The 24,646-nt window shown below is 50.8% G+C and overlaps 1 protein-coding gene and 1 long non-coding RNA gene across 4 annotated transcripts in view; one reads left to right on the top strand and one right to left on the bottom strand.

Moving 5' to 3' along the window:
- Positions 1-24,646, bottom strand: part of Cdh23 (cadherin-related 23) — a 382,621-nt gene that overhangs the window by 67,652 nt on the left and 290,323 nt on the right. The window contains exons 28-37 of one of the 2 annotated variants that reach the window (XM_087596750.1): positions 18,766-18,826; positions 17,061-17,209; positions 12,842-12,977; positions 10,776-11,164; positions 8,544-8,645; positions 8,407-8,409; positions 5,143-5,292; positions 4,836-4,964; positions 3,632-3,760; positions 2,807-3,034 (exon numbers count right to left, since the gene is read on the bottom strand). In XM_087596750.1, the coding sequence (XP_087452876.1) occupies positions 2,807-3,034; positions 3,632-3,760; positions 4,836-4,964; positions 5,143-5,292; positions 8,407-8,409; positions 8,544-8,645; positions 10,776-11,164; positions 12,842-12,977; positions 17,061-17,209; positions 18,766-18,826 (1,476 nt within the window). 2 annotated transcript variants of the gene reach the window in all.
- Positions 15,838-20,160, top strand: LOC134483915 (uncharacterized). 2 transcript variants are annotated; one of them, XR_015645837.1, is made up of 3 exons: positions 15,838-16,121; positions 16,199-17,274; positions 18,313-20,160. It is a non-coding gene; the product is annotated as an uncharacterized LOC134483915 (long non-coding RNA). The 2 variants fall into 2 exon arrangements; XR_015645838.1 differs by having other exon boundaries at positions 15,927-16,121; positions 18,435-20,160.

Consider the following 24,646-nt stretch of genomic DNA (forward strand, 5'->3'; position numbering starts at 1 on the left):
ATGGTTTCCTCTGGCTGTGTCATTGTGTGGCAGGTCTGAGGCTGGCCCAGCTGGTCCTGGCAGGCCAGCTGTACTGGCCTGGATGATGCGGGCTAAAGGCTGTGGATAGGAATGTCCGGCTTTGGGAGGCGAGGGGGTGTTACCCAGAGAAGAAAGAAGGGGAGGGGTTTGGACACAGGGGTTCCTCTGGGATACTGGGAACTTCTTGGCAGCTGATTCCTAAGTCCTGTGCTACAAATAACACCCTGAGGGCTAATGAGATGACTCAGTTGGTAAAGACACTTGTAAACAAGTCAGATGACCTGAGTTTAAATTTCCACGTGGTGGAAGGAAAGAACCAATTTTGGTAAATTGTCCTATGGTCTTCAGGAGCATTCTGTGACGGTACACACATGTGTCCACACACATGCCCCTCTACCCACAGAAGAGACAAACAGTAAATATATAATGCATCTCAGTAATGATACAGCCCAGAAATCCTTCCTTGTCCCTGGCTCTGAGCTCCCAGCACTGGGTCACATCAAGCACAGAGGATCAATTTTATCCTATGTCTTTTTCCTACAGGCCTGGGACTGTCTGTCTATGGTTTCCTAGCCTATGGTAATGGTCTCGCTGCTGTTGGCTAAAAGGGTGGATAGCTCTGCTAGTGAAAACAGCTAAGGAGGGTGCACAGTTAGAGGCTGAACACTGCCTGGAGCTGGGCTGCAGCCTGAGACCCACCTCTTGCCTCTGTGTGGGCTGATGCTCAAACCATATCATGACTGTACTTGACTAGTCCACCGGACTGACCAGCAGAGGCAGGAACAGTGCCTCATCTCCAGGTGGAAGTGAAGCGCTCTGAGCTTGTCTCTCAGGTCAATCCAGTTCTTTACTGTGTGACACTAGTGATTTCAAGTCACAGAGCTGGGGATATGGCTCAGTTGTTGGAGTTCCCCCCATAGCATTTCTGTACTCACAAGTCCTGGGTTCAATCCCAGTACTGTGTAAACCAGGCATGGCCATAGAACTTACAAACCCAGCTTTTGGAAGTGGAGGGTGGAGGATCAGACCTTCAAGGTCATTCTCAGCTACAGAGTAAGCTTAGAGCAGCGGAGGTTACATGAAAACATCTCAAAAAGAAAAGAAAATAACAGAGCTCTTCTATGCTGAGAAACAAGGACACTCCAAAGAATGGATTTTCCCACTTTGTTTTTTTTTTTTTTCCTTCTGTTTTTCTTCTACTTAGTGTCAGCTTTTTTTGAAACTAAGAAGTCCAAGAAGCAGCAACTGTTACTGAGCACAAAGTCAATCTTTGTAATTATGGAGAGTGTACTTGAAAGAATGCGAGCTGACTTAGGACTCTAGCTACATGTAGCCAAGTATCTCTCTGAAGATGATTAAAACTTCATCCTTCCACGTCATCACAAAAAAATCCAACTGCCTCCCCACCTCCATTCAGTTGCCCATGTCCTAATTAGCCTGCTGGCTGAGCTCGCAAAGACACTGAGTTGCCCTGGGAATGAGGGAGCTCGTTAGGAGGCAGGGCAGCGGGGGTCTTGTTTCCCATTTCAAAATGTGATGTACATTCCTGGGATTGTCGGCCCAGTTCCTACCCCTTTGTCAGCATTTCTCCAGATGAATGCCAGCCTGGACCTGCTCATCCTGTAGGGCCACTGACACAGTTGATCTCTAAAAGACATCCCTTGAGGGCAGAGAGCAACTAAGCAGAAATGTATCCAATCTTTACCTTCATTGAGGGTACACCCTATTGAGAATGGCTTATGACTTGCTTTGGCCAAGAGAAAGGCACAGAAGAGACCCTGTGCTAGCCCAAGCCTGGCCACCACTGGGCCTTGTGTGTATCTCATGCACTCTCCCTTCTCGCATCTTGTGAAGAGGCAGGCATAGGCTTGCTAGTTGGAGGAGCGGTCCCTATCAACTTGGATGGATGCCAGCCAATTGCCAGAAGGGCAGCCTGCCCAGCTGACATGACAGCAGCGGTGTACAGGACGGGAGCCCCAGATGAGACCATAACTGGCTGGCGGAGCTCAGTCTACATCACCTGCTTGCAGATCAAAGCCTTGCTTCACACCATGCTGGGTTTAATCTGCCTTACTGTGGAGCTGTTGCGATAGATACAAATGTGATTCTCCCATCTTCCCTGGTTACCAAGCCCGTGTGCCAACCTGAGCTAATCCAATTCCCCAAATACCATCTTGCCTACCTTTTATGGGCATCAAAGGTGAGGTTCTGGCAGGTTCTGATTGGCCAGCTTTCAAGGTTCCAAATCATAGACCACTCCTCTTTGCTTGCACTGGCTCTACCCGGTCTGGCAAGCCACACCTCCTTCCCCAGCTCGCATAACCATGGGCATCACACAACCATGGGATATGGCTGTGTTCACCATGTGTACATGGGATACATGCATACCCACACAGGACTACAGTCATCAGCCCCTCCTACCCCCAGTGTTGTGACAGTGTCGTGCCAACATGGTTCAGGGAGAGGGCCAGAGGACCGCATTGCTTTATGGTTGAGTGTGGCCCTGGAGTGCAGAGTTTGGTTATAAGTCCCGCTTTACCTACTCCTTGTCCAAGGCTCAGATGACAGCATCAGTTAGAGAGACCACAGGATATTCAGAGAGACTCAGAACAGTGTCACCAGTTCCCTGCTTGGCACATACCTGCCCTGTGAGGCTCTTGGCCTGTGAACTTAAGGCATGCAACCTAGGAAGTATCAATGGTTTGAGGGCTATGAGGAGCTTCAGCCCACAGGAGGCTTCCCACACACAGGAGGCAGAGCTGTCCCACCCACCACCATTGCTCACCGATAGTGTGGGGGTGCCCTCGTCTTCCACAGTGACCACCAGGTGGTAGAAGTTCTGGCGCTCACGGTCGGGTGGAGCAGGCCGTGTAGCAATCTCACCGCTGATGCGGTCCATACGGAAAGTCATGTCCTCATTGCCCTCCGTGATATAATAGGACAGGACGCTGTTGATCCCGATGTCACGGTCGGTGGCTCTCACCTGGACTACTGAGGTGCCTCCACCCACATTCTAGAAGGAAAGCGGGAAGCAGTTATCCCAGGCCCACAGTCAGGGAAAATCCTACCCCTGCTCCTGGTGCCCCGGATGTTGGTAGACAATGCGCTTTGGATATTTCCTATACAACAGGTTCTGTGGGAGTCCCTTGATTCTGATGCAAACCTGTGAGCTCAGATGGGATGCTCACGCTCACATACGAAAACTTCAGGTGCAGGAGAAGGATACATGCACACCCACACTGCCAATCAGAAGCGATTGTGGGGATCTCCCTTGAGAGCAGGGCTTCACCTTGAAACACCTGCCTTCATAAGCAGCCCCTGACACTATGCCCTGGCAAGGCTCAGAAAAAGATTTTGTGAAGTTGCCCAGCCTTAGCGACAGGTTACAAATAACGTGTGTTTTAAAAAAAAAGGTGTCCCAGGGTCTCTGTTTTTAACCACAGAAATAGACTACCAGGCTGGGTACTGGGGCTGTATCTATTCAGGATCTCGATTCTGAGGACTGAGGGGACCGGTGGGGCCAGGAAGACATCTGAATGGTTTTCTCATGGTCAGCTTCTGTCCATGGTCCACTCTGGGTGGTCAACTGCTGGCCATCTGGACTATTTACCTCATTCACACTGACGTTGTACCCAAAGGGGCTCTCAATCACTGGAGGGTTGTCATTGACATCCAGAATGGTCACCTGTAAGATGTGGTCTTTCTTCCGTGGAGGAGTGCCACGGTCAGAAGCTACAATCTGGGAGGAGGAGAGGAGGAGGAGGAAGGAGAGGAGGGGGAGGAGGAGAGGGAGTAAGAGAAGGAGGAGAAGGAGAAAGTTTGCCATCAGGATGAATTATGGCGTCCAGAGGCTGTCCCCTTGATAGGGAGAACCTTGGAGAGCCAAGAGACTCACTAATCCATCTTGGTCCTGTGTCCGCCACCAAGCTCTCCCCTTCGGCCCGTGCTATAGACAATCCTTGTCTAAGTCTTGACAGATTCTCTTGACTTCAGTGTGTAAACTCATCATTTTCCTAGCCTGCCTGTATCAGTCCTTCCTTCACCTTGACCTTGGGTCCGAGATACGATTCAAGCCTTTGGGTCTCTGGTAAGCAGAGAGAGGTTCTGAATATTCCTTTGCAACCCTCTGGAGTCATGACGACACACTGAGCCGGTTTGTGGAGCTCAGTGTTGCCTTGGTGGCCTCTAGGCTCTCGGCCTCTGCAGAGTAGTATGGGCTGCTTGGAAGCTCATGGTGTGTAGGCCAGGCCCAGGACCTCAGCAGCCACTGCTGTCAGTGTGCAGCTTCACTCTGCAGCAGAAGCAGGCCAGGTGGGGTTAGCCATTGTATATATGGGGAAACTGAGGCCCAGACAGAAGAAACGATTTGCCCAAGGTCCTGCTGTGTTCCTGACAGGATCAGTGTCTCACAAGCTCCACTAGGCATTCTACTGGCTGTTTGTTGTTTTATTTATTTACTTTTTGAGAGAGGGTCTCATGTAGCTCAGGGTGGTCTCAAATTTAAGATATAGTTGAAAATGACCCTGAACCTCAGCCTCAGCCTACCTCCTGAGTCTCTGAATTATAGGCATGTACACATACCACCATGCCTGGCTCTTCTGACTCTTAAGACAGGCATAGGCACTTCAGATGCTTCTGCTGGGAACAGAACCCTGTCCCAGGTCACCTACTCCCCATCAGCCTTACTGTGTTTATCCTTCACATGCCATATATCACTTGGTGACAGCAAAGAAACTGACCACCAGGGTATTCTGTGAGGTGGGCTCCCTCCTGAATGGCCATGAGTAGTCCAGGTGGTGCCAGTGGGTACTCACCTTGAGGATGTAGTGGTCCAGTTCCTCCCTGTCCAGGGGCTTAGCCACAAACACTTCACCAATGGAGTCATTGCTGGTGATAATCTCAAAGGCCCCAGCAATGTTACCGGAGGCCAGGGAGAAGACCACCTGTGGAAAGAGAGGGTTCAGGGATCAGATTCATGGGGCTGCTTTGCCTCCATGCCCATGATGAATCTCACCGTGTAAATGCCCACTCCTGCTTGCTGACAAGAAGCTTGCTGGCTCAGATGGCCTCTGAGGAATATGAAACGCCCTACAACCTGGGTCAACCTGGCTTGATGCCTACCTGACCGTTGCTGCCAGCATCAGGGTCCCGGGCCTTGACAGTGGCTACTCGTTGGCCTACAGGGCAGTCCTCAGGCACACTGATGGCCGAATCAGAGGTGAAGTCAAAGCGTGGGCTGTTATCATTTTCATCCAGAACAGTGACGTAGACCTGGGGGCAGACACACTCAGCCACCTCCTGCCTCTTTCCCCAAGATATCCTTAGACCATGAGGTCAGTAGGGGCCTTGAACAAACCTCTAAGCCCTAAGACTCATCCCAGCTTCTCTGAGCAATATCCGTCCGTCCGTCCGCCCATCTGTGTGTGTGTGTGTGTGTGTGTGTGTGTGTGTGTGCACTTATCACAGGGCCAGATCAGCAAAGAGAGGGGCCAGTGAAGACTGAGGTGGGACAGGGTGAGACGGCTGGGTTCCAGCTCATGGGAATGAAGGGCTGGAATATCCCCCTGGCACTAGCTGGCATCACTTCCTGTTTTTCAGGAAGATTGAGGAGTTCAGAGTCTTATTTGAAATAAGCCAGTGAATCACAGGAATGAAAATCCTGGGTAGGCTGTTTGAGACACAGCTGCTGGCCAGATTCCGGCCTTCTCACCCACAGTTCTGCAATGAAGAGAAAGTTGGCTACTGTGTGACCCAGTGGGGAAAGAAACTCTGTGAAAATTGCATTTTCTTTCAGGTCCAAGGTCTGGATCTCGGGTGGAGAAGGCCAACAGGAACAGGAAGAGAGAAGGGTCACTGTGGGTGTAACCACTAGTCCTAGGAAGATCACAGGCCACAGAGACTACAGACACAGACAGCTACGTTCACTGCCAGGCACAGGTTGGGAGGTAGCCTGGGTTTTAAGAACCACTTCAAGCTGCTCCACCCACCCCAGGCCAGTCCTCACCATTCTTTTTAGGGCTGTGATTTCTGGATCCCATAGCTGACTGCCTTTGGTATGCACAGAGCTCATGGTCCTCTGTTGGACCCTTTCCAATGTACAGAAGAAAGTCACCGAGTCCCACCCCCACCTGAACCAGGCTGCCTTTCCTGGTTTCAGTCCATGCCCGCCCCTCAGGCATCAGGCTGCTGTCAGAAGCCAGGGGGTGGGTCAACTCCTCCACTGCTGGCTGTGTGACTTTGCACAAGTTACTCGACCTCTCTGGTTTTCCATTTTCTCAGCGGAAAACTTCTAAGGCAAGAAGATGCCCCGAACTGCATGTAGGAAGTAGGAAATGAGCAAGCACAGGTACAGGTGATGTACAGTAATCTCCACTGTCCCTCCTCTTCCTGTCTGATGGACACTCGGCCTTTCCCAGGAAGCCTGCACTTGGCCACCAGGGAGTAGTGTGAGTCTGCTAAGCAAGCAAGTCGCTAGGGAGATGGAGAGAGTGATGGCCAGCACCCCATGCTCAGAGCAAAACCAGGCACAGGGAGCCGCCGTGTGTGCACGCGTGACTGGCCCTTCAAATTCTTGCCCAGTCAGGGTCCTCACAGGGCCTATGTGCACCCTGTTCCCTGCGTCAGAAAACCCTTGTTGGCTGCAATAACCCCTGCTCAGTTTGAGTGCCCTTAGGCAAGCCCACCCCAGCGTTCCCTGACATTTTACAAGCACACACTATGTCGAAGTGATGCTGTGATAGGGTCCCCTCCCCACCTAGTTCACGCTGTGCAGGCTGGGTTAAATCTGCTTTGGGTTTCTGCTGCATCAGGAGCCCAGCCAGCACAGGCTGTTGGTCAATAGCACAGTTAGTCAACAGCCGTGCTGTGGCTGCTACTCAGTGCTGGTGATGGGGGTGTGGGGGAGCCAGCTTTGGTAGGTGAGGAGAGGACACCTCTAGCTCCCAGTCTCAGAACCTCGCCTTCCTGCCCATCCCCCCAGTACCCAAGTAGGCAGCTCAGGAGCTCCTATAGCTGACTTCCTTCCGGCCTTTCCCCCTTCACCCCTCCTCCCCATTGCCGAGGCAGGAAGGAGTCAGGTGGAGGTGAGCTGTGGTTTGGCTCCTGGCCTCCGAGAGGAAATTGTACCACCTTTAAAGGCTTTCTGTACGTACACCCTAGCATCTCAAAACAGCCAGGGGCCAACTGGGCTGTGTATCTGGGGCATGAGAACAGGTCTTGCTTCTTGGAAGAGAGCAGACAGCTGAGTGGGAAAGAGAGTCTGAAGTTCTTGCCATCCACATCAGCACGAGGGTTGCCCGGATGCCAGAATGGCACCATGGGATACCCGGCAGCCACTGAGGGCTGAAGGGCAGCTGCGCCCACGATACTGAGAAGATGCTAAGGTCTGCTTTACAGCCCCTACCTATACCCTCTAAGTATCGCACTGGGAGATTTAGGACATGGGGTACCTGCCTGCTGCCCCAGGAGTTGAAGAGAGCCAGATGTATGTGGGTCAAAGCCCCATTCACACCCCCTATCTCTGTCCCGCCTCACCCCCAACCCGCTGAACTCCACTTCAGGCCTGGCCCTTCCGGGGCTCTGTCTGACACTCCTGACATTGCTCAACACACAGTCCTGGTAATGAGGCTCTCCCTGTGGACACAGCTACCAACCCAGGGACTCCCTGGGCTCTGGTCCAGACATGAAAGAACATGTCTCTTCCTGAGATCTGCCACCCCTTCTGAGGAGGGCACGGTTGCTGGCAGGATTCTCCCTTTAAGGAGGGAAGAGAAGCATAGAGAAGTTAAGCAGCTTTGCTTTGTCACACAGCCACAGAGGAGCCCTCAGGTCTCTTCCTGGGTGTCTTCCAGGCATTTTGTTTGGTTTTGTTTGTTACCACACTTCCCTCTCATGATTCCTTAGGAACTAGACAGGCAGCAGAGGACAAAGATTGGGAGAGGACAGTGGATGGGCTACAGAGGTTCTTCAGGATCTGAGAGGAAGGCCTGCTGTATATGGTTACGTGTCTCCCCTCTTTCTTTTTACAACGTTGATTGGTTCAGTGTGTGTTGGTGTGGTTGGGTGAATGTGGAGAGGTAAGCACCAAAGCAGTATGTGGCGTCTTGTGGAAGTCATAGGATGACTTAGAGTCGGTTCTCTCCTTCTATCCTGTAGGTCCCAGGGACCAAACTCACGTCATCAGGCTTGGTTGCAACCACCTTTCTTCTCTGAGCCATCTTGACAGCCCTCTGCCCCGTGGGCCCTATCTCCAGGGAAAGTCTGTACACCACCGGTGGTATAAGGCAGTTCATGGGCTAACTTACCTTCTGTAAGCACCGCAGGAGCAGGAGCAGGAGCAGGAAGGGAGAGAGAGCAGATAAAGAGGGTTACTGGCCAGCCTGGTACTTTCTGTCCGCTGCCCATGAGGTCTTAGCCCAGGTATCCGGCCACATGGTGGTCCCAAGACTGCCCTTGCCTCAGCCGTGGGTCAGGTGCTGAGGAGTACTGGGTGTGGGAGGGGCTGCCACCCAGGACCCACTTACCACAGTAGAGTCCACCTTGGGGCCACCATCATCTGCCACGACCGTCAATGTGTAGAAGTCGCCCTTCTCCCTGTCGACCAAGCCTTTGACTGTGATCACGCCCTGTGGGGGTGGGGGTGGAGGACATCAAGCATCACCAGGCAGCAGTTCTGTGCTCCGGTTGGAGCACACCATCCCTCCCACCCCACTCTGCCAGCCACCGCCACTCCGTCATCCTGACACAACTTTCCAACGAGTCTACAGGCGGAAATCCCATTGCTCTTATGTCCCATCCTGACTCCAGCCATCTCTTCTGATGGGTCTCCTACCTTCCTCAAGCCTGTCCTCCCAGGGGTACCCACCACCTCCCCCCACACCAGGACAGTGTTCCCACATCTTTTCTGGGTGCTCTGACTCAAAGCTTTTATGCTCACTTCTGTTCCCAGCCCAAGAGCTCTTGGTCTGCCCGGGTTCCCAGTCTCCGAAGGGACAAGGCCTGGTCCTCTGCAGGCATTTTGAATGACTCTCATCCACCTTGGCCAGGGCAAGCAGCACACGGGCAGGCCATCATATCAGATCCACACTACTTGGCTCAAAAGGTAGGATCTGCATGTGGTGGTGGCTGGCCTGACTCTGCTGGAAGTCTGTGCACAGCAGGACTGTCTTCCAGGAAGCCTGGGGGGTCGCCAATACCGCCTTCTGCACTGTGGTTTGTCTCGGCTGTCAAATGCTGCCTTTCGGTCAGATTGGCCAGCAGGGATTTCTACCTTGACTATCATCAAAGAAGGGATTCTAGAGGAAGACCCACTAAATCGAGGGAGGGTGGGTAAGGAGTGGCTGTTCCAGATGCCTAGCTTCTGAAGAGATGGGTTAAAAGCTAGATCTGAGTTTCCTAACAAAGTCAAAAGGGAAATAAGATAACTTGAATAATGGTAGGCTAGAAAATATGACAGAATACACGATTCCTTAGAATTTCCTGGTAATAGAAAAGGAAAGTAGACTGATTATAACAGACCGTGTCTTCATGCTGGAGCCTCCATAAAACCCCCCGACCTGTGTGGTTGGGAGAACATCTGGACTAACAATGACTATATGGAGGTCACTTTATTTTATTTTATTTTATTTTTTAGAGACAAGGTCTTGGCATGTAGCCTAGGCTGATCAGAAAATCTAGATCCTCCTGCCTCAGCCTCCTGAGAACCGGGATTACAGATGTTCCTGAGGGGACTGGGTTGTGTGGAGGGGGTGTGGAAGCACCCGAGTTTGCCTCACGAATGTCTTCATCTTCTCATCTGAATCGTTTGAGGTAGCCTCGGAATTGGTCACAGTAAGCAAGCAAAGTGTTTCTGAAGCGGCGGAAACCAGCTACCCGAAGCTCAGGAGAGGCCCTGGAACTCTTACTGCAGGCTTATCGGAAACACAGTAACCAGCTCGAGACCTGAGGCAGGGCAGACTAGAGGCCATTCCTGACCCTACAGATCCCACCCACGGAGCCATTCAGACTTGACCCAACTCTCCCAGTGGACAGCAAGAACTAGAGAAGCAGCCTACGGCAGTGTGAATTTAGAAAGTGTTACATGTAGATCTGGTCAAATGCTTGTATTATGTTAATTGGGTTCCCAAAATTGCACGAGAATCTGCATGAGAGATGCCATGTCCCTACCCCAAGTTGGCGTTGACTGGTAAATTTAAGTTGCCAGTGGCCAATGGCTGGGCAGGGAGACAGAGGCGAAGCAAGGAGAAAAACCAGGCGTGAGAAGTGTAGGACAGAGAGACAGCCAACATGTAGGAGTCAGGGACCATGGCCCCCGGAGGGCTGTAGGCCTGGGTCCGGGGTGGACAAGACAGGTTTAAGAAAGTAATAATTCAGGAATATCAGAGGGGAATGTGCTAGCGACATGGAGGTTTGGAAGTGCCAAGCCATTGAGCTGTTTAAGGCAATAAAAAAATATAATAAAATAGAAGGTTCGTGTGTGTGTGTGTGTGTGTTTCATTTGGGAACACAGAATATTGGGACATGCAGTGAGGAGTGTGTGCGGCCGCCGCCGCCACCACCACTGGGTCGATTTGTATTAATTTGTTACTACAACAGGAAAATGTTTGGCTTTTCCTATTATAACTTCCATCGTCTGATACCAAGGACACCAGACTGGCTGGCTTTCAGTGTAACACCAGAAGGACATTTATCTTAAGGGATACTGTACATCAGGAAGGAGCTCAGTGAATACATGCTACGTTGGGAGAGCCCCTTACCGTGATGGCATCTATCTTGAAGAGGGCTTTGGCCTGGGCGCTGGTATAGGCGTCAAAGCGGTAGGTGATTTGATTGAGGTTATCAATGGAATAGGCTTGCACCCGCACGATCTCGGTCCCCAGAGCCAGATTCTCCATGATGACTGCCTCATAGGAGGCATTGGAGAACTGAACAGCCTCATCCAGCTCGTTGAGAAGTGTCACGTAGACGCTGCAGAAGCCCTGGTTGAAGGGGGGTGCACCGTCTGTGGCTGACACGTTCATCAGATAGCTGGTCTTGGTCTCGTAGTCCAGATAGTCAACCGTCACGATGAGCCCTGTGCTCTCGTCAATCTCAAACTTGCCCTCTGCGCCCGACAGGATGCGGTAGTTCACCAGGCCACCGTCCCCTTCGAGAGGACGCAAACTATGTAATCCCATGTGGAGGTGGGGATGTCCTGTGGCTTCTTCAGTGCTTTATACCTGGGGCTGCTCCTGAGAGGCCTTGGCTGTTCCCTCCTCCCACCCCAAGCATACACTATCCCCAAAAGATGTAGCAGAGGTCAAGGTGGGTGGCAAGGCCCCAGAACACCACGAACCCACTCTGGAGCTTGATATCCGGCAGAGGGGAGCTGGTTCTTCTCCTGGAGCCTCAAAATTTACGTGTGAACACCTGTCTTGGCTACTTGGATAAGCAGGTACCTTGTGATGGTGATTTAACCTAGAATATCTAGGGCTCTCAGAGCTGCCAAGCCTTTGTTCAGGTCCTGGTGGAAGAGAATCTCAGGGCCATTCCTCTAAATACCACTGCTCAAACATGAGGCAGGCAGGTTGGGAAGGTAGGAAAGGAGACAGTCACAGACCCACTTGGCTTGGCGAAGGGATCCACGACCTTCACCAGCCTTTCAAAGGGTTACCTATGCCACAGGAGGCCTTGGCAATACACACTGCCCCAACCCTGTGCTGACAGGCCATTTAGAGAATGAACCAGCTACGAATCCTAAAATCTATGTCTCGGTCACATCATGGGAGGTAGGTAGTAATCTCTGATGCTGAGGGCACATGGGGACTATCTGGGTAGCTGACAAGAGGCTTGGGCTGCAGCCAGGGCAGCAGAGGTCAAAGAGTCTGGGAGTCTCTTTGAGAGTAGTGTGGTGTAGTAGGAATATTTGAATAAATCCCAGCATGGACGAGGAAGAAGAGGGAGACAGACGGTGTCATGGAAGGATCACATAGGTGGGAGAGCCGCCATGGCAGAAGGGGAATGAGCAGGAGGGAGGAGGCCAAGAGAACGTGGCCCATTGGATCAACAGCAGCCCAGACAGAACACAGAAATTAGTAAGTGGTAAATCGGGGTTATCGGTAGGAAAGTGGATTCTAACAGCATGGAGGGTAGGTAACTGTCCAGCTACTGTGCTGGCTTATTAACATATAAAGGCTGTGTGTCTTTCATCTGGGAACATAAACCATCGAAGCGGGTAGTAACCCCGAGTCTGGATTTATTACAATAATCCTCCTACAGTGTGGTAGGGAAGAGCTCTCTCCTAACCGGGCACAGGCTCAGTAGAAAAGGCTGTGACCTCCTGGAATCCTACCCCCTTCACTGATCACTGTGGCTGTGAGGATCCCTGCCAGGTTGGGGCTGCCTTCCAAGCCTATCACCTCCCTACGGGAGGGATGGGTTGTGAGGAGGCTTGCAAGTACCAAGCTCTGTGAGTCCCCTGTGCAGTAGAAGGTGGCAGCTGAATAGAGGCTTAGGTCTAGGCTAGCTTTATGACATGGTTTCATTACTTTTCCCCAGCCCTTTCTGGGACCTTGCAGAAGGCTAGCATTGTGCTGCCAGGTCCTGAGGTGACTAATCTGGGTGTGCAAACATTTCCACTCTCTTCTGGCCATCAGAGGTTGGATAACTTCCCTGACTAATCCTCTGGGGCCTGGGCATCTGTATGGAGTGAATAGCATCCAAGGAGCCCCTCCTGAGCCTGGCTGGGTGTTGGCTGCATGGAAGGTCTAAGGATGATTGAGCCTCTGGCAACAGGAGGGTCACTCTGAGAAATGGCATCCCTGGCTCCCCCTGCCTGCTTTACCAGTGTCTCTGTCGGTGGCTCGGACAACGATGACTGAGGTGCCGATGCCTGCTGTCTCTCGAAGGCCCAGGCGATTGTACTGCTGCTGTGTGAACACAGGGGCCTCATCGTTGACATCTTCCACATACACGATCACCTGCAAGGACGTGCCAGGGCTCAGTACAGGAAACATGGAGACTGGCAACCCAGGGTATGGCCTCTGCTCCCTCTGGAGGACCTAGTCCCACCTTATCTCCCACTGAACCTGTCCTGGCCCCTTACACAGGACATGGCTTGCAGCTGCTGTTCAGACACCTTTTGGTTCTGCACTGACCTGTAGGAACCAATGACTACCAGTGGCACTTTTGAGGTGGTCAAGTTTCTTCAGCATGAAATAGTAATACCACTCATGGTTCGTGCCACACTGCTCCTGAGGTGGTTAGGAAGACAAAATATGCCAGGCTCATGGAAGAGCTTGCTACACGATGTGTGTGGTGGTTTGAATGAGAGTATCCCCCATAGGCTCATATGTTTGAATGCTTGGTCCCTGGTAGGTGGAATTGTTTGGGAAGGATTAGGAGGTGTGGCCTTGTTGGAGGAGGTGTGTTACTGGGGGTGGGCTTCTAGTTCGTTCTCTGTCTCTCTGTCTCTCTGTCTCTCTGTCTCTCTCTCTGATCAGATGTAAGCTCTCAGCTAATGTTCTAGTGCTATGCCTGCCCGCTGCCAGGCTCCCTGCCATGATGGTCAAAAACTCCAGCCCTTTGGAATTGTGAATCTTACTGTCAAAAATAATGAAAATGGAGCTGGAGAGATGGCTCAGTGGTTAAAGCATTGACTGCTCTTTCAGAGGTCCTGAGTTCAATTCCTAGCAACCACATAGTGACTCTCGACCATCTGTAATGGGATCTGATGCTCTCTTCTGGTGTGTCTGAAGACAGCTACAGTGTACTTATATATAATAAATAAATCTTTTAAAAAAACAAAAATGAATTGAAAATTTAAAAAAAGAGGTGTTTATGGAGAGCCGCATCGTCTGCAAACAAGGAGAGCCCCCTCCTCTTCTCCCCATATCTGGGAATACCCAGGGAGTTTACTGCAGACCTGAATCTTGTTGTCTGGAAGACCAGAGTAGAGGGAGGGGAGATCATAGTGCAGATACATACAAGCTACCACAAATCCCAGGCTCTGGAGCCTCCTTTAAGAGATTGGGGAAAGAACCCCAGAAAAGAGAAGTAATGTTCCTAAGATCTCTCACAGGGACATGGAGGGCTGGCATCTCCTGGCTCCCTATCTGTCAATGCTCAGGCTCCATGCTGGGGAGGAGCTGGCCCCAGTGTAAGACGAGCAAGGCCTTCTCCTGGCTGCCTTTCAGAGAGGGGAGCGCTACCATGAAGCAGGATGGCGAAGGGAGGAAGTGACGTGGGGTAGCCAGTGTGGTCAGCACAGGTCACAGTCGTCAAAGGGGGAGGAGGGCAAGACAGCCTCAGAGAACCTGCCTTTGGCACTTTGCCTATGTTGATAGCTGCCTTTGGGGTTATCTCAGCACACATACACACACACACATACACACACATACACACACACACACACACACACACATACACACACACACACACACACACACACACACACACACACACACACACCCCTCTAGGTTAACAGGGAATTTACTGGATGACTCAGGGTGGCAAAGCCAGCAAAGCCAGAGGAGAAGATGGATGTGGTGGCTAGGGAGGCCCACGGAGGGCTCGCTACTCCATTGCCCCAGGCTCCGCAGCCCTGCCACAGCACCTTCCATGTCCAGACTTGAAGAATCCACTATGCAAACAACGGGGTCCACCTCAGACCACAGCTGTACTGGGGAATCTTCTAAATTTGGCTTCGCCTGCAACTTGTTGCAGAAGATCCTGGGTGTGGCGGTGGTGAGGGGAATTGGCGTGGGTGAATTTCGGGAACTCTATGTAAACAGAAATGAACTATCCATCTTTCAAAACGGCAAGCCCTCCCTTTCCGGAGTCTGCTTGTTCTGATGACCCTGCCTTCTGGGGCGGTGGGGAAGAAACTGTCAGTCTGGCTGTGTGAGAGGAACAGGAGAGAGGTGGAGCAGCGTGGCTCGGCCACAATGTGGCCAGGCTTTCAATACATCTGGCTGCCTTCAGTAGTAGAGATAGGAAGAGAGGTGGTGCGGTTTGTGAACCTGAGAGACACAGCTGAACAGGAAGTACAGGCCAGCTGAACTCTTGCTAATCAGGAGGACGCCGTCAGGTGCCTTGGAGCCGGCTGCTTCCAGTCTGGAGTGGGTGCACAGGGTTGCCAGACCCTCCAAAGAGACAAGCAGGCAGGCGTGTGCATACGCTTGTGCATACACTTGTGCATGTGGACACGTGCACACACAGGACAGTTTCCCTCCTGACTTCCTGGCCCTCGTGGGGTCTGTTGCTAGCTCCTAAAGTGAGAATTACAGCTTGCGTGGCAAAACTAGAGGCCTCGCGTTGCTCTCAGAAAGCGCCCCAGCTCTCCTCACTCTCTTAGAAGCTGTAAACTGTAGGGGTCATCAAATGTCCATGCCAGAGGACAACACCTGAATTCTTAAAAGTTACTCTTCGGGGATGTAGTGCTTGTCAGCGCTCTGAGAAGCCTTCTTGGGCACTGTGGTCCAGGAATCATGTAGTGTAGAAATAAAAGAATAGTCTGAGCCATTTGCCTGGGGGTGAAGCCTGGCTCTACCCATCCCCTAATGGGACCCTAACCAAGTTGGTTGATTCCTTTCTGCCTCAGTCTCCTCATCTGTAAAATGGGTGTAATGTAGGGCCTTCCTCAGAATTGGGTCAATTTCTTTTTCTTCAGGGTCTTCAGAAGCATATAAAGGGGCCCAAGGCTGTAGGTGGGGTGCCCCACCTCATAGTAGCACACAGTCTACCTTTGATCTGTTTTACACCCTGGGATGTTTCAAAGAATTTGGTTTAACAAGGTTGGTGGCTAAAAATGGCATGTAGCAGCCACAGTGTCAGGCTCTTGAGAAACAGGTGTGTGGGGGAGGAGAGGGGACGACGCAGAGAGGGCTGTGGTTAGGAAACTTGAAGTCCAGGGGTCCAGCCTGAACCTCACTGATACCAGCTACTCTCATGAGTCTGCAGAGGGAAGATACTGGGCTGACCATGCTCATTAGCATGTGAATAAGAGACTGTGACACAGGGAACCTGCTGTAGTGACTTCCTGGCTTATACCTGTCATCTCTGTCAATCAACATGCTCTTAAGGATCCAAGGGACCCGATCTCTCTGCCGTATCCACTTGGACAGGTATTCATTTGCTCTTTAAGGGATGTGGGGCCTGGGGGTAGCTCGTCAGGAGCCAACCTTCTCTCCCACCTCCACAGGGATAAGAGCAAAGAGCTGGAATTCAGAGCTGACTCAGCCCTGACAGATGTGCACGGGGCCAGGAATCTGGTTGGAGACATCCACCGTTCACATGTGGGGAAGTATCCCAGAGTGACTTGTGCGACCACTGACCAGGTAGATCCTACTCGGTGTTTCCAGTTCAGAAAACAGTGGTGATGGGCTGATAAGTTCAGCTGACTCAGCCACACTCAGTCCTGGGTCCATCTCTACCAGCTGAATTCCCACCTTCCTCTAGGATAGGGACCTCTGGACTCTGACCCACTTCCTGTGGCTTTAGGGGCAAGAGGCCTATGGGCTGCTACTTGTGTATAGAGGCTGAGGAGGGGTGTGTGTAAACGGCAGACCTCTGTGTGTGTGACCATTAGAGAAGGTTCTTTGGCTTCGGCTGCCTAGTGAGGCCGTGTGTGAAGAACGCATTTGATAGGGCAGCTGGGAACGGGGCGGGAGAATCCTCGGAACGGTTTCAAGAGAAACAGCATTGGACTTGGACCCAAAATGCATAGTCTCGAGTCTGTCCTGCCTTTGGACACTTCTCTATGACTCTATTTCTTCGTCTGCAAAACAGCAGTGCTCTCTACTCCTGCAAGCCTGTGTCTGGGAAGGTTCCTTGATGCACTTCGGAGAACCGGATGGCTATAAAGGATAGAGCGGTCTTTCCTCCCTTAGGACAGACATGAGTATCATGGATCCCCTTCCTCAGCTGAAGAAACCGTGGCGTGGAACAAAAGGTCAAATCCAAGATCCCTGGTTGGCTTAGGCCCTTGGTCTCCTCACCAAATTTCTTGCGCTGCTCATCAGTCAGTGCGGAACCTGCCCCACCGGCCCCATGTATGCTCTCACCCTGACCGAGCTCCGCATGGGCCCCAGGTCGTGGTTGTAGGCTTCTGCCATCAGCACATGGGACGAGTTTCGCTCCCTGTCCAGGGGCCTTGGGCCTCGCACCAGGAGCCCGCTGCTGACGTGGAGGCGGAAGTTGTTGCCATGGTTACCTGTGGAGGGACACAAGAGATGTATGGGCTGGACTGGGTGGAAGATGCCCACGAGATAGAAGGCGGTGAGTTCCAGGACCTATGGTGTGCTGGTCCTGCCCACAGGACTTGGGTGTCGAATTAATTATTAATTAACAAATCCCAGTTCGGGATTGCTACCCACCTCGATGGCTTATGAGTGAAAGACACATACATAGCCTTTATATTTTAATAAGCCTTAAGCGGCACAGTAGCTGGGCACCTGCCTAGCCTCCATACTACTAGAATCTACCTCCCACCAATAATTCTGAGTTACTACTTACTACATTCTACGTTTTGCCTTGGCTGCCCTGGACTCAGTGCTTTGGCTCTCCCGGCTCTGGCACGTGGCAGCCATGCCTCTCTGTCCTACACTCTTCACAGGCTCGGTGTCTCTCCTCTCCTCCACACTTTCTTAGCATGGCGGATTTCCTCCTTTCCTTCTTGTTCCTGGTCCCAAGTCTGGGAAAAATCTCAAACCCCAGCTCTGTCTGTTCTCCTCAGCTATTGGCTGTTGGCATTTTTATTTACCAATGAGAACCAACTGGGGACAGAGTCCCAAAAGCAAATGGTTTTTTGAGGGATACAAATTAGCATTAGAATACAAGCAGCTACATTTCCTCCTTTTTGTCCAATTAAAAAGGTTCTTTTCTCTCAGATACACATTGAACATAATTAAAACAATTATGTAAATTGTAAGGTCTGATAGACATAACATTTAGTCTATCATATTTGGCAATGTAGATAAAGTATTCTATCATCTACCCCAACGTAAAGAGTTTATAATTCTGTACCTCAAATACATTTGATTTTAACTTGTATTACCAGCTGAAAACCATCCCTTCACTTGGGAATTTGGTTCAAGTCCACAATGGCCTAATAGAGGGGGTCACGGAACTGAAGCCCACCTACCTCTTCCTTATGTGAAGTCTGGGGTCTAACCCTTATCTCCACACCTCCATTTCTATTGGGGAAATGGAAGCTTTTCTAAGGGGTCTTGGACCCAAACCCTACTGTTGGTAGGTGAGTGATGCAGTGGACCTGACTGGGCCGGGTTGGTACCTATGGGCTTTATTTCTCTCCAGGGACACCCTTATCCATACTTGGTCCCTGGAGTTCATGCAGGGTGGCTGCACTCCTGATCCTGGTGAGTGGTGTTTCATGCTCTGGCTGTGGTGAACAGCTCAGAGAGGGCTCATGTTTCTAGGAGGACCCAGGAGAGTGAATCGCCAATGACCTTCCAGGGGCTGCCCTGACTTCCAAGGTCTTCTCTGTCAGCTTTGAGAATACTGTAGCATGTGGAGCCCTTAGGTACAAGGCCAGCATACCGACCGACCAACCGACCGACCAACCGACCGACCAACCGTTCTTTGCTTAGTGTAAACGTCAGTGTAAATACTCAACTTAGTGTAAACCATCAGGAACCCACATTCTTCTGAGCTGCAGCTTGTGTATGTGGTGCTTCAACCTCTGCTCTGCTCAGCCTAAAGGAAGTGCTGTCTCCGAAGGGCAGCGGCCATCCCTCTCAGCCCACTTACCATGGAGGATGCGGTACCAGACACGTCCAAACTCGCCCTCGTCTGCATCTGTGGCTTTCAGCTGAAGGAGAAGAGACAGTGGAATTATTCCCGACCCCAAGGCAGGGAGGGTAGCTGTCCTTAACAGAGTCCCCCATACTTGACCCCAGGCATTTGTGTGAGTCCTGTTTATTGTCTACACGGACACTCTGCCATCTGTGATCTATGTCACCCCATCCAGGACCACCCACCCCTGCCCTTTCTCATGAGGGACGGGGCTGGGGGGACATGTGAGATATTCCGTCATTACTCTCTGGCCCAGGCTGAAAGAGGCCACTCCATACCTCTATGACCCCCTACCAGTGAGGCTCTTGGTGTCTTAGGACCATCATGAGAGTGACTCTGAAACAGCTGCTGCATCACTGAAAAGCCCACCCCAGCATGAGTGCCGATGCATAAAAGTTGTGTCCCTGGAGCTTCCCTGAGCAACTTGCGGGCGGTTCCACTGAAGAGTTTCCCATGATCCGTAAGTAAACTGTGCTCCTATAGACTTATTGGTTCACCAAAGGAGCACTGGGTGGAATCATTTGTTTTTATCACGAGTGCCCTATGTGGGGTGAGACACCACCTATGTGTTGGTAGACACCACCCTGGGGAAGCTTTGCAACAGAATTGGTTACCTATTGTGATTTAGATGTGGAATGCTCCCCTGTCACCTTACTACTTAAAGTTGAAGTTTACCAGTTGACAGCCTTCTGGGGCTCGGCTGCCTACAAAATGAAGGACTCCCTTTGTGGGCAGGGCTTCCCCTTCCCTGACCTCTCTCCCCCATTACCTCTGCCTGAAGAATGTCATATAACTTTAGTTAGATTACAGGTTCAACTTACTTTCTCCTGATCAGAAACGATTCTGTTAGCACCTGAGATTCCCGAAATGCTTCCCCATGCTAATGAGGCATTTTGGTACCCTAAGCCCTCAGCCAATGACCTTTGCCCATCCTGGATATTTCTACCGCTGATTCCCCAAAACTACATAAGCCTTGAATCACCCCAAGTAGAATTGATGTGACTCCCTGCAGATGGTCCTGGTGTGTCTTATATACTCTAATCTATGTACTCACAGGGATTAGTCCTCAGATAGTGACACTGTTTGGGAAGGTGGTGGAACCTTTAGGAGACAGTGCCTCACCATGAAAGAAGTGGGTCACTGGGGACTGGACTTAGCCTCATAGCCTGCCTCTACTTCCCATTCACTCTGCTTCTGTGGCCGGGGATCTGGAGGAGCAGGAGGCAAGAACAGTCAGGAGTGGGGGAGACCTCAGGCAACCAGTGAACGCTGTGAGAAACAGACATCTTTGGAGGTAGGCTTCATTGAGCAGCCTGTTTAATTGTGGAGAATAAAGGGTATTTAAACCTCTGTAGAGTGGGTAGAGGCTTTCATGGGCTATGGCTAAGGTGCTGGGAACGTGTTATTTGCATAAGGAGCTGCTCCTGGGCCTGACCTTTTAAGGAGAGAGGAAGATTAACCTGGCTGGAACTACAGGACCTCCTCTGGTTAGCCTTGGACATGCCGGCCTGTGGTAGGGGAAAGAGTGGTCCTTACTCCTATGGCTCTCAAGACAAGATTTATGGAGTTGGACACCACTCCAGTTCTGGATCAGCTCCTCCTGGTTCCACGGTACCCCCGCCCCACACCTCCCCACCTACTTCGGGCACCATGTCCTTCCTGACCACAGCCCTTCCTGACCACAGCCACGAGGGACTGGTATCTCTCTGAAACTGTAAACAAAATATGCCCATTACCCTTAAGATGCTTTAGTTAGGGCGTTTATTACGGCAATAGGAAAGTAAACAGCGGAATGCATCTGCCATGGGTGATACGATGTATTTCTGAGGCTGTCCCCTCTGAGGCGTGACCTAGACATAGTCACTCCAGTAGTTGCACGGCCTCTGCCGTGGGTGATGACGAGCAACCGAGGCTCAGCAATCCAGACAGAACTGGCCCGTGCAAGAGAAGAATTACTACAGGAGAGTGGCGCACGGACGGCATCCTTCAAGACAGCCTTTGGTTTAGCAGGAGAAATGCTGAAAACAAAGACGAGATGGGGGTGCTATCCCACTGCTTCCTATAGCTGACCGGATGCCAGGGAGGGAGCACACAAGCTAGAGCGGAGATGAAGCGGTTTCCATGGCTTTGGAACCAACGGAAAGAAGGGAAGGGGAAGGAGGAGTGGATTGGAAGTGAGAGGAACACTCCTCACCGCAATCTTTAATACAGAGAAGAGGGGGAATCTATGGTTCAGGATGCAGGCAGAGACCTTAACTGTGGCCCAGGACAATAAACAACCACAATCAGGGACTCCTCAGCTCCGAACTGATGGTGTTGGGAAAGATATATTATTATTTTTGCACATATGTGTGCAGGTATGGCGTGAGTATGTGGGTACCTGCAGAGGCCAGAAGAGGGTGTTGGATCTCTAGGGACGACTATAGGGGCGCTAGGAAGCAATGGAGGGCCACTGGAAGAGAGGACAGTGCTCTTAACCATCCTGCCATCTCTCAAGCCTCAGGGGACTTTTAAACAAGGAATAAAAGAATAAAAGAGGCCCTCTAAGGGTGCTGTGTGAGGCCATGGAACAGAGAAGGATGGGCGCACTCTGAGCGGGGCGGGACTAAGAAACCAGTAATATAGCTGCCATTCCTCCTTGAGCTGTGTCTATTGGCTTAAGCTGACCAATGGGAGAGAAAATGTCCCTCGTGGACTGGCTCCTATAAGCCAATAGGGACACTGGGTTGTGTCTGACTAAGGTCTTCGCGGCTAGGAGGGACAGGGAGGCTGAAGAGGAGTGAGAAGCATTGCCATGGGAACTGGGTGTGTGGGAGGTGGTGACTAATGGCCAGTCTGTGGCTTTGAGTACTATGTTTACCAGAGAGTTAGAAAAGAAGTTGATTTATCTAGGGATGGTTGTGGGGTTTGAGTTGCTCTGCTGAGCTCCCTGGTGGGACGTGACCTTTACAAAGTAGGAAAGGCTCTGGCGAATCCGAAGGCAACCTTCCTAATGCTGCGACCCTTTAAGAAAGTTCCTCAGGTTGTGGTGACCTCCAACCATAAAATTACGTTGGTTGCTGCTTCATGACTGCGATTGGTGCTGTCATGACCATCATCATGCAGAAACCCATGTTTTCTGATGGTCTTAGGCGACCCCTGTGAAAGGGTCGTTAACTCCCCCCCCAAAGGGTCATGACCCACAGGTTAAGAACCACTGATTTAGACCAACATGTAAACTGTTTTTATAAGGTGTTAAAGCCAAGATGAGGGGATGAGACGGGCAAAGCAAAAGCACTGTCCGAGTCACCAAGAAACAAATGTGGTAAGATTCATGTTGAGTCAAATGCACTAGGGGAAATAACAAAGGGTGGGCAACATCCTTTCAGAATTAGCTGTCCCCATTTTCCCCTTCAAGAAGAGACACCAGGCTGGAGCAGGGTGGCATATGCCTGTGATCTCTGAGTCATAGCATGCACCATCAGGAGGACTGTCACAGTTTTAAAGCTAGGATGGTCTACATGGTCTAGCCTCGACTACCAAATGAGATTCTGTATCAAAAAAACTTCACCCGGATGGGGGCTTTTTCAGTAACCAGTTGTGGTGGATGGCTAATGACCTTGGAACTGGTACAGAACCTATCAGAGCCAGAGAGTCTGTCCTTTAGTGTAGACAATGACAACATGATGCCACCCACCCTTAACTACCAGTTCAGTCAAGAGTCATAAAGGCCATCCTGGGTGGGAAAACACAGGACAGACCCACGGCAGTGCCCCAGGATGAGGACATAGGGTGGTTTATGGAGAATGACTGTGCATTCTGGGGGGGGGGTCAGATGGGGTGGAGCCCCCAACCATGATGTGGTACCCAATACTGCTTTTGGTTTTTGTTGTTGTTTGTTTGTTTGTTTGTTTGTTTTGAGGACATCAGTGACACCGTAACAAGACATTTCCATGCATCACTGGATCTTGCTAATTCTTTTGATGTCCGGCACTTGTTTGCAGCAGTGCCACTTTCAGTTTTTCTTTTTTCTTTTTTTTTTTTTTTTCCGGAGCTGGGGACCGAACCCAGGGCCTTGTGCTTGCTAGGCAAGCACTCTACCACTGAGCCAAATCCCCAACCCCCACTTTCAGAATATGATGGAAAAGTTTCACTGTATAAAGACAATCCCTAGTGTCTTACAGATTTGGAAAAGCATCTGGAATAACAGTAACAAGAGAAAGGCATACTGTGTAGGTGAAAAGGCCATGCCCAGAGCCATACAATTATTGACTAACCATCCTAGTGCCGGATAGGCTGCTGGCCAGGGAGGCCCTGTGGGACCCTCGCATCAAACAGGCCATTATGACTGGTATTGGTTGCTTGCCAACATTCGACGGTAAGTCTAAGGACTTATTGTTGAAGGCACCACACACTTTCATTGAAGAGAGCAAGCTAGAACTGAGCGGGGAGCTCCCTCCTTGTTGGCTGGCTTTTAGAGAACTAGAAGACACAGTGCAGGCTATTAAGAGAGAGGCGTCACAAACTTATTCTGTTACAGACTCTATATGGACTACATACCAGGCAAAAACATGCTCTCTGGTGTAACAGTGGACTGTATGTATATCTACATACATACATAGATCTTGCAAAATTTGACAAGACTCTGGTACAATAGTGGCATAGCTGTTAAAGGTGCTTTTCTGTTGGATTTAAGGCCCACACCACAGAGCAAAACTCATATTTGGTGCTGTAAATCAGGACAAAACTGTGGCTGTGGAAGTCATAGTCCCCAGCTGCAAGGCCATGGTGGCTGTTCTGTTTATCAGATGTGACATGCCTGTCAAATAACCTCCCATGCATGTATATAACACACATACATTATTGCTGCTGTTAGCGCTGGCTGTCAGCACTGGGCAGGAAAACTTTTTTTTTTTTTTTGATTCTTTTTTTCGGAGCTGGGGACCGAACCCAGGGCCTTGTGCTTCCTAGGTAAGCGCTCTACCACTGAGCTAAATCCCCAGTCCAAAACTTTTTTTTTTTTTTTTTTTTTTTTTTGGCAGTGGACAGTAATTACTGAAAAGACTCTTGGGTGGAGCTGCTCGAAAATTAGGCAGGAAACTACATCTTCTGTAATCATTGCCCATGCTGGGGCGAGCCTTTGGATGACGCAAATGTTTTTGAGTTATTTATTTTCGAGTCCTGTAAGTGACTCGAAAGTCATTGGCTCGCCATGATAAGCTTGGGTAAATTGCTTCTTTGGTTCATTGCCATTATTCTGCCTTGAGTGAATTATATTTGTTCTTGTCTCCCTCTGCTGATCCCATAAAAGAGGAAGGGCTCTGTGCACTGCCATGTTACTACCCTCTGGCACACAGTAGGGCTGTTTGCTTTTGTGTTGTTGTATTGAGATTAGAGTTCAAATAGTCCAAGCTGGACTTGAACTCTTCATCTTCCTGCCTCTAGTTCCCAAGTGCTGGATTACAGGACTGCATCATGGCCACACTGGGCTTCTTGTATACTTGCCGAATGGGGGTGTAACTGGCTGAGTGGCCAGTCTCTGGGGAGAGACACCGAGCTGACTCAGCAGGGACAGATGAAAGACACATGCTACATACAGCAGTGATAACGCTCAGATCCCTGGTCCCCGATCTGCAAGCCCAGCTGTGTCCCCATTTTATTTTCCCTTGATCCTGTGGGTCATTCCAGGATCGCTCTGGCACTGGTCTCTCTCTTTGCCAGGGTGATCAAATCAGGTTTTCGTGAGGTGCCACTCAAAGTCCTAATACAAATTTCCTTAACTTTGCTTACTGGACACACTTGGGGCAAAAGTCAGAAGGAGGATCCTGACTACAAAGGTCAAGCCATCAGACAGACT

The sequence above is a fragment of the Rattus norvegicus genome, chromosome 20 (genome assembly GCF_021556685.1).
Source record: "Rattus norvegicus strain SHRSP/BbbUtx chromosome 20, alternate assembly SHRSP_T2T, whole genome shotgun sequence".
NCBI classification, from domain to species: domain Eukaryota; kingdom Metazoa; phylum Chordata; class Mammalia; order Rodentia; family Muridae; genus Rattus; species Rattus norvegicus.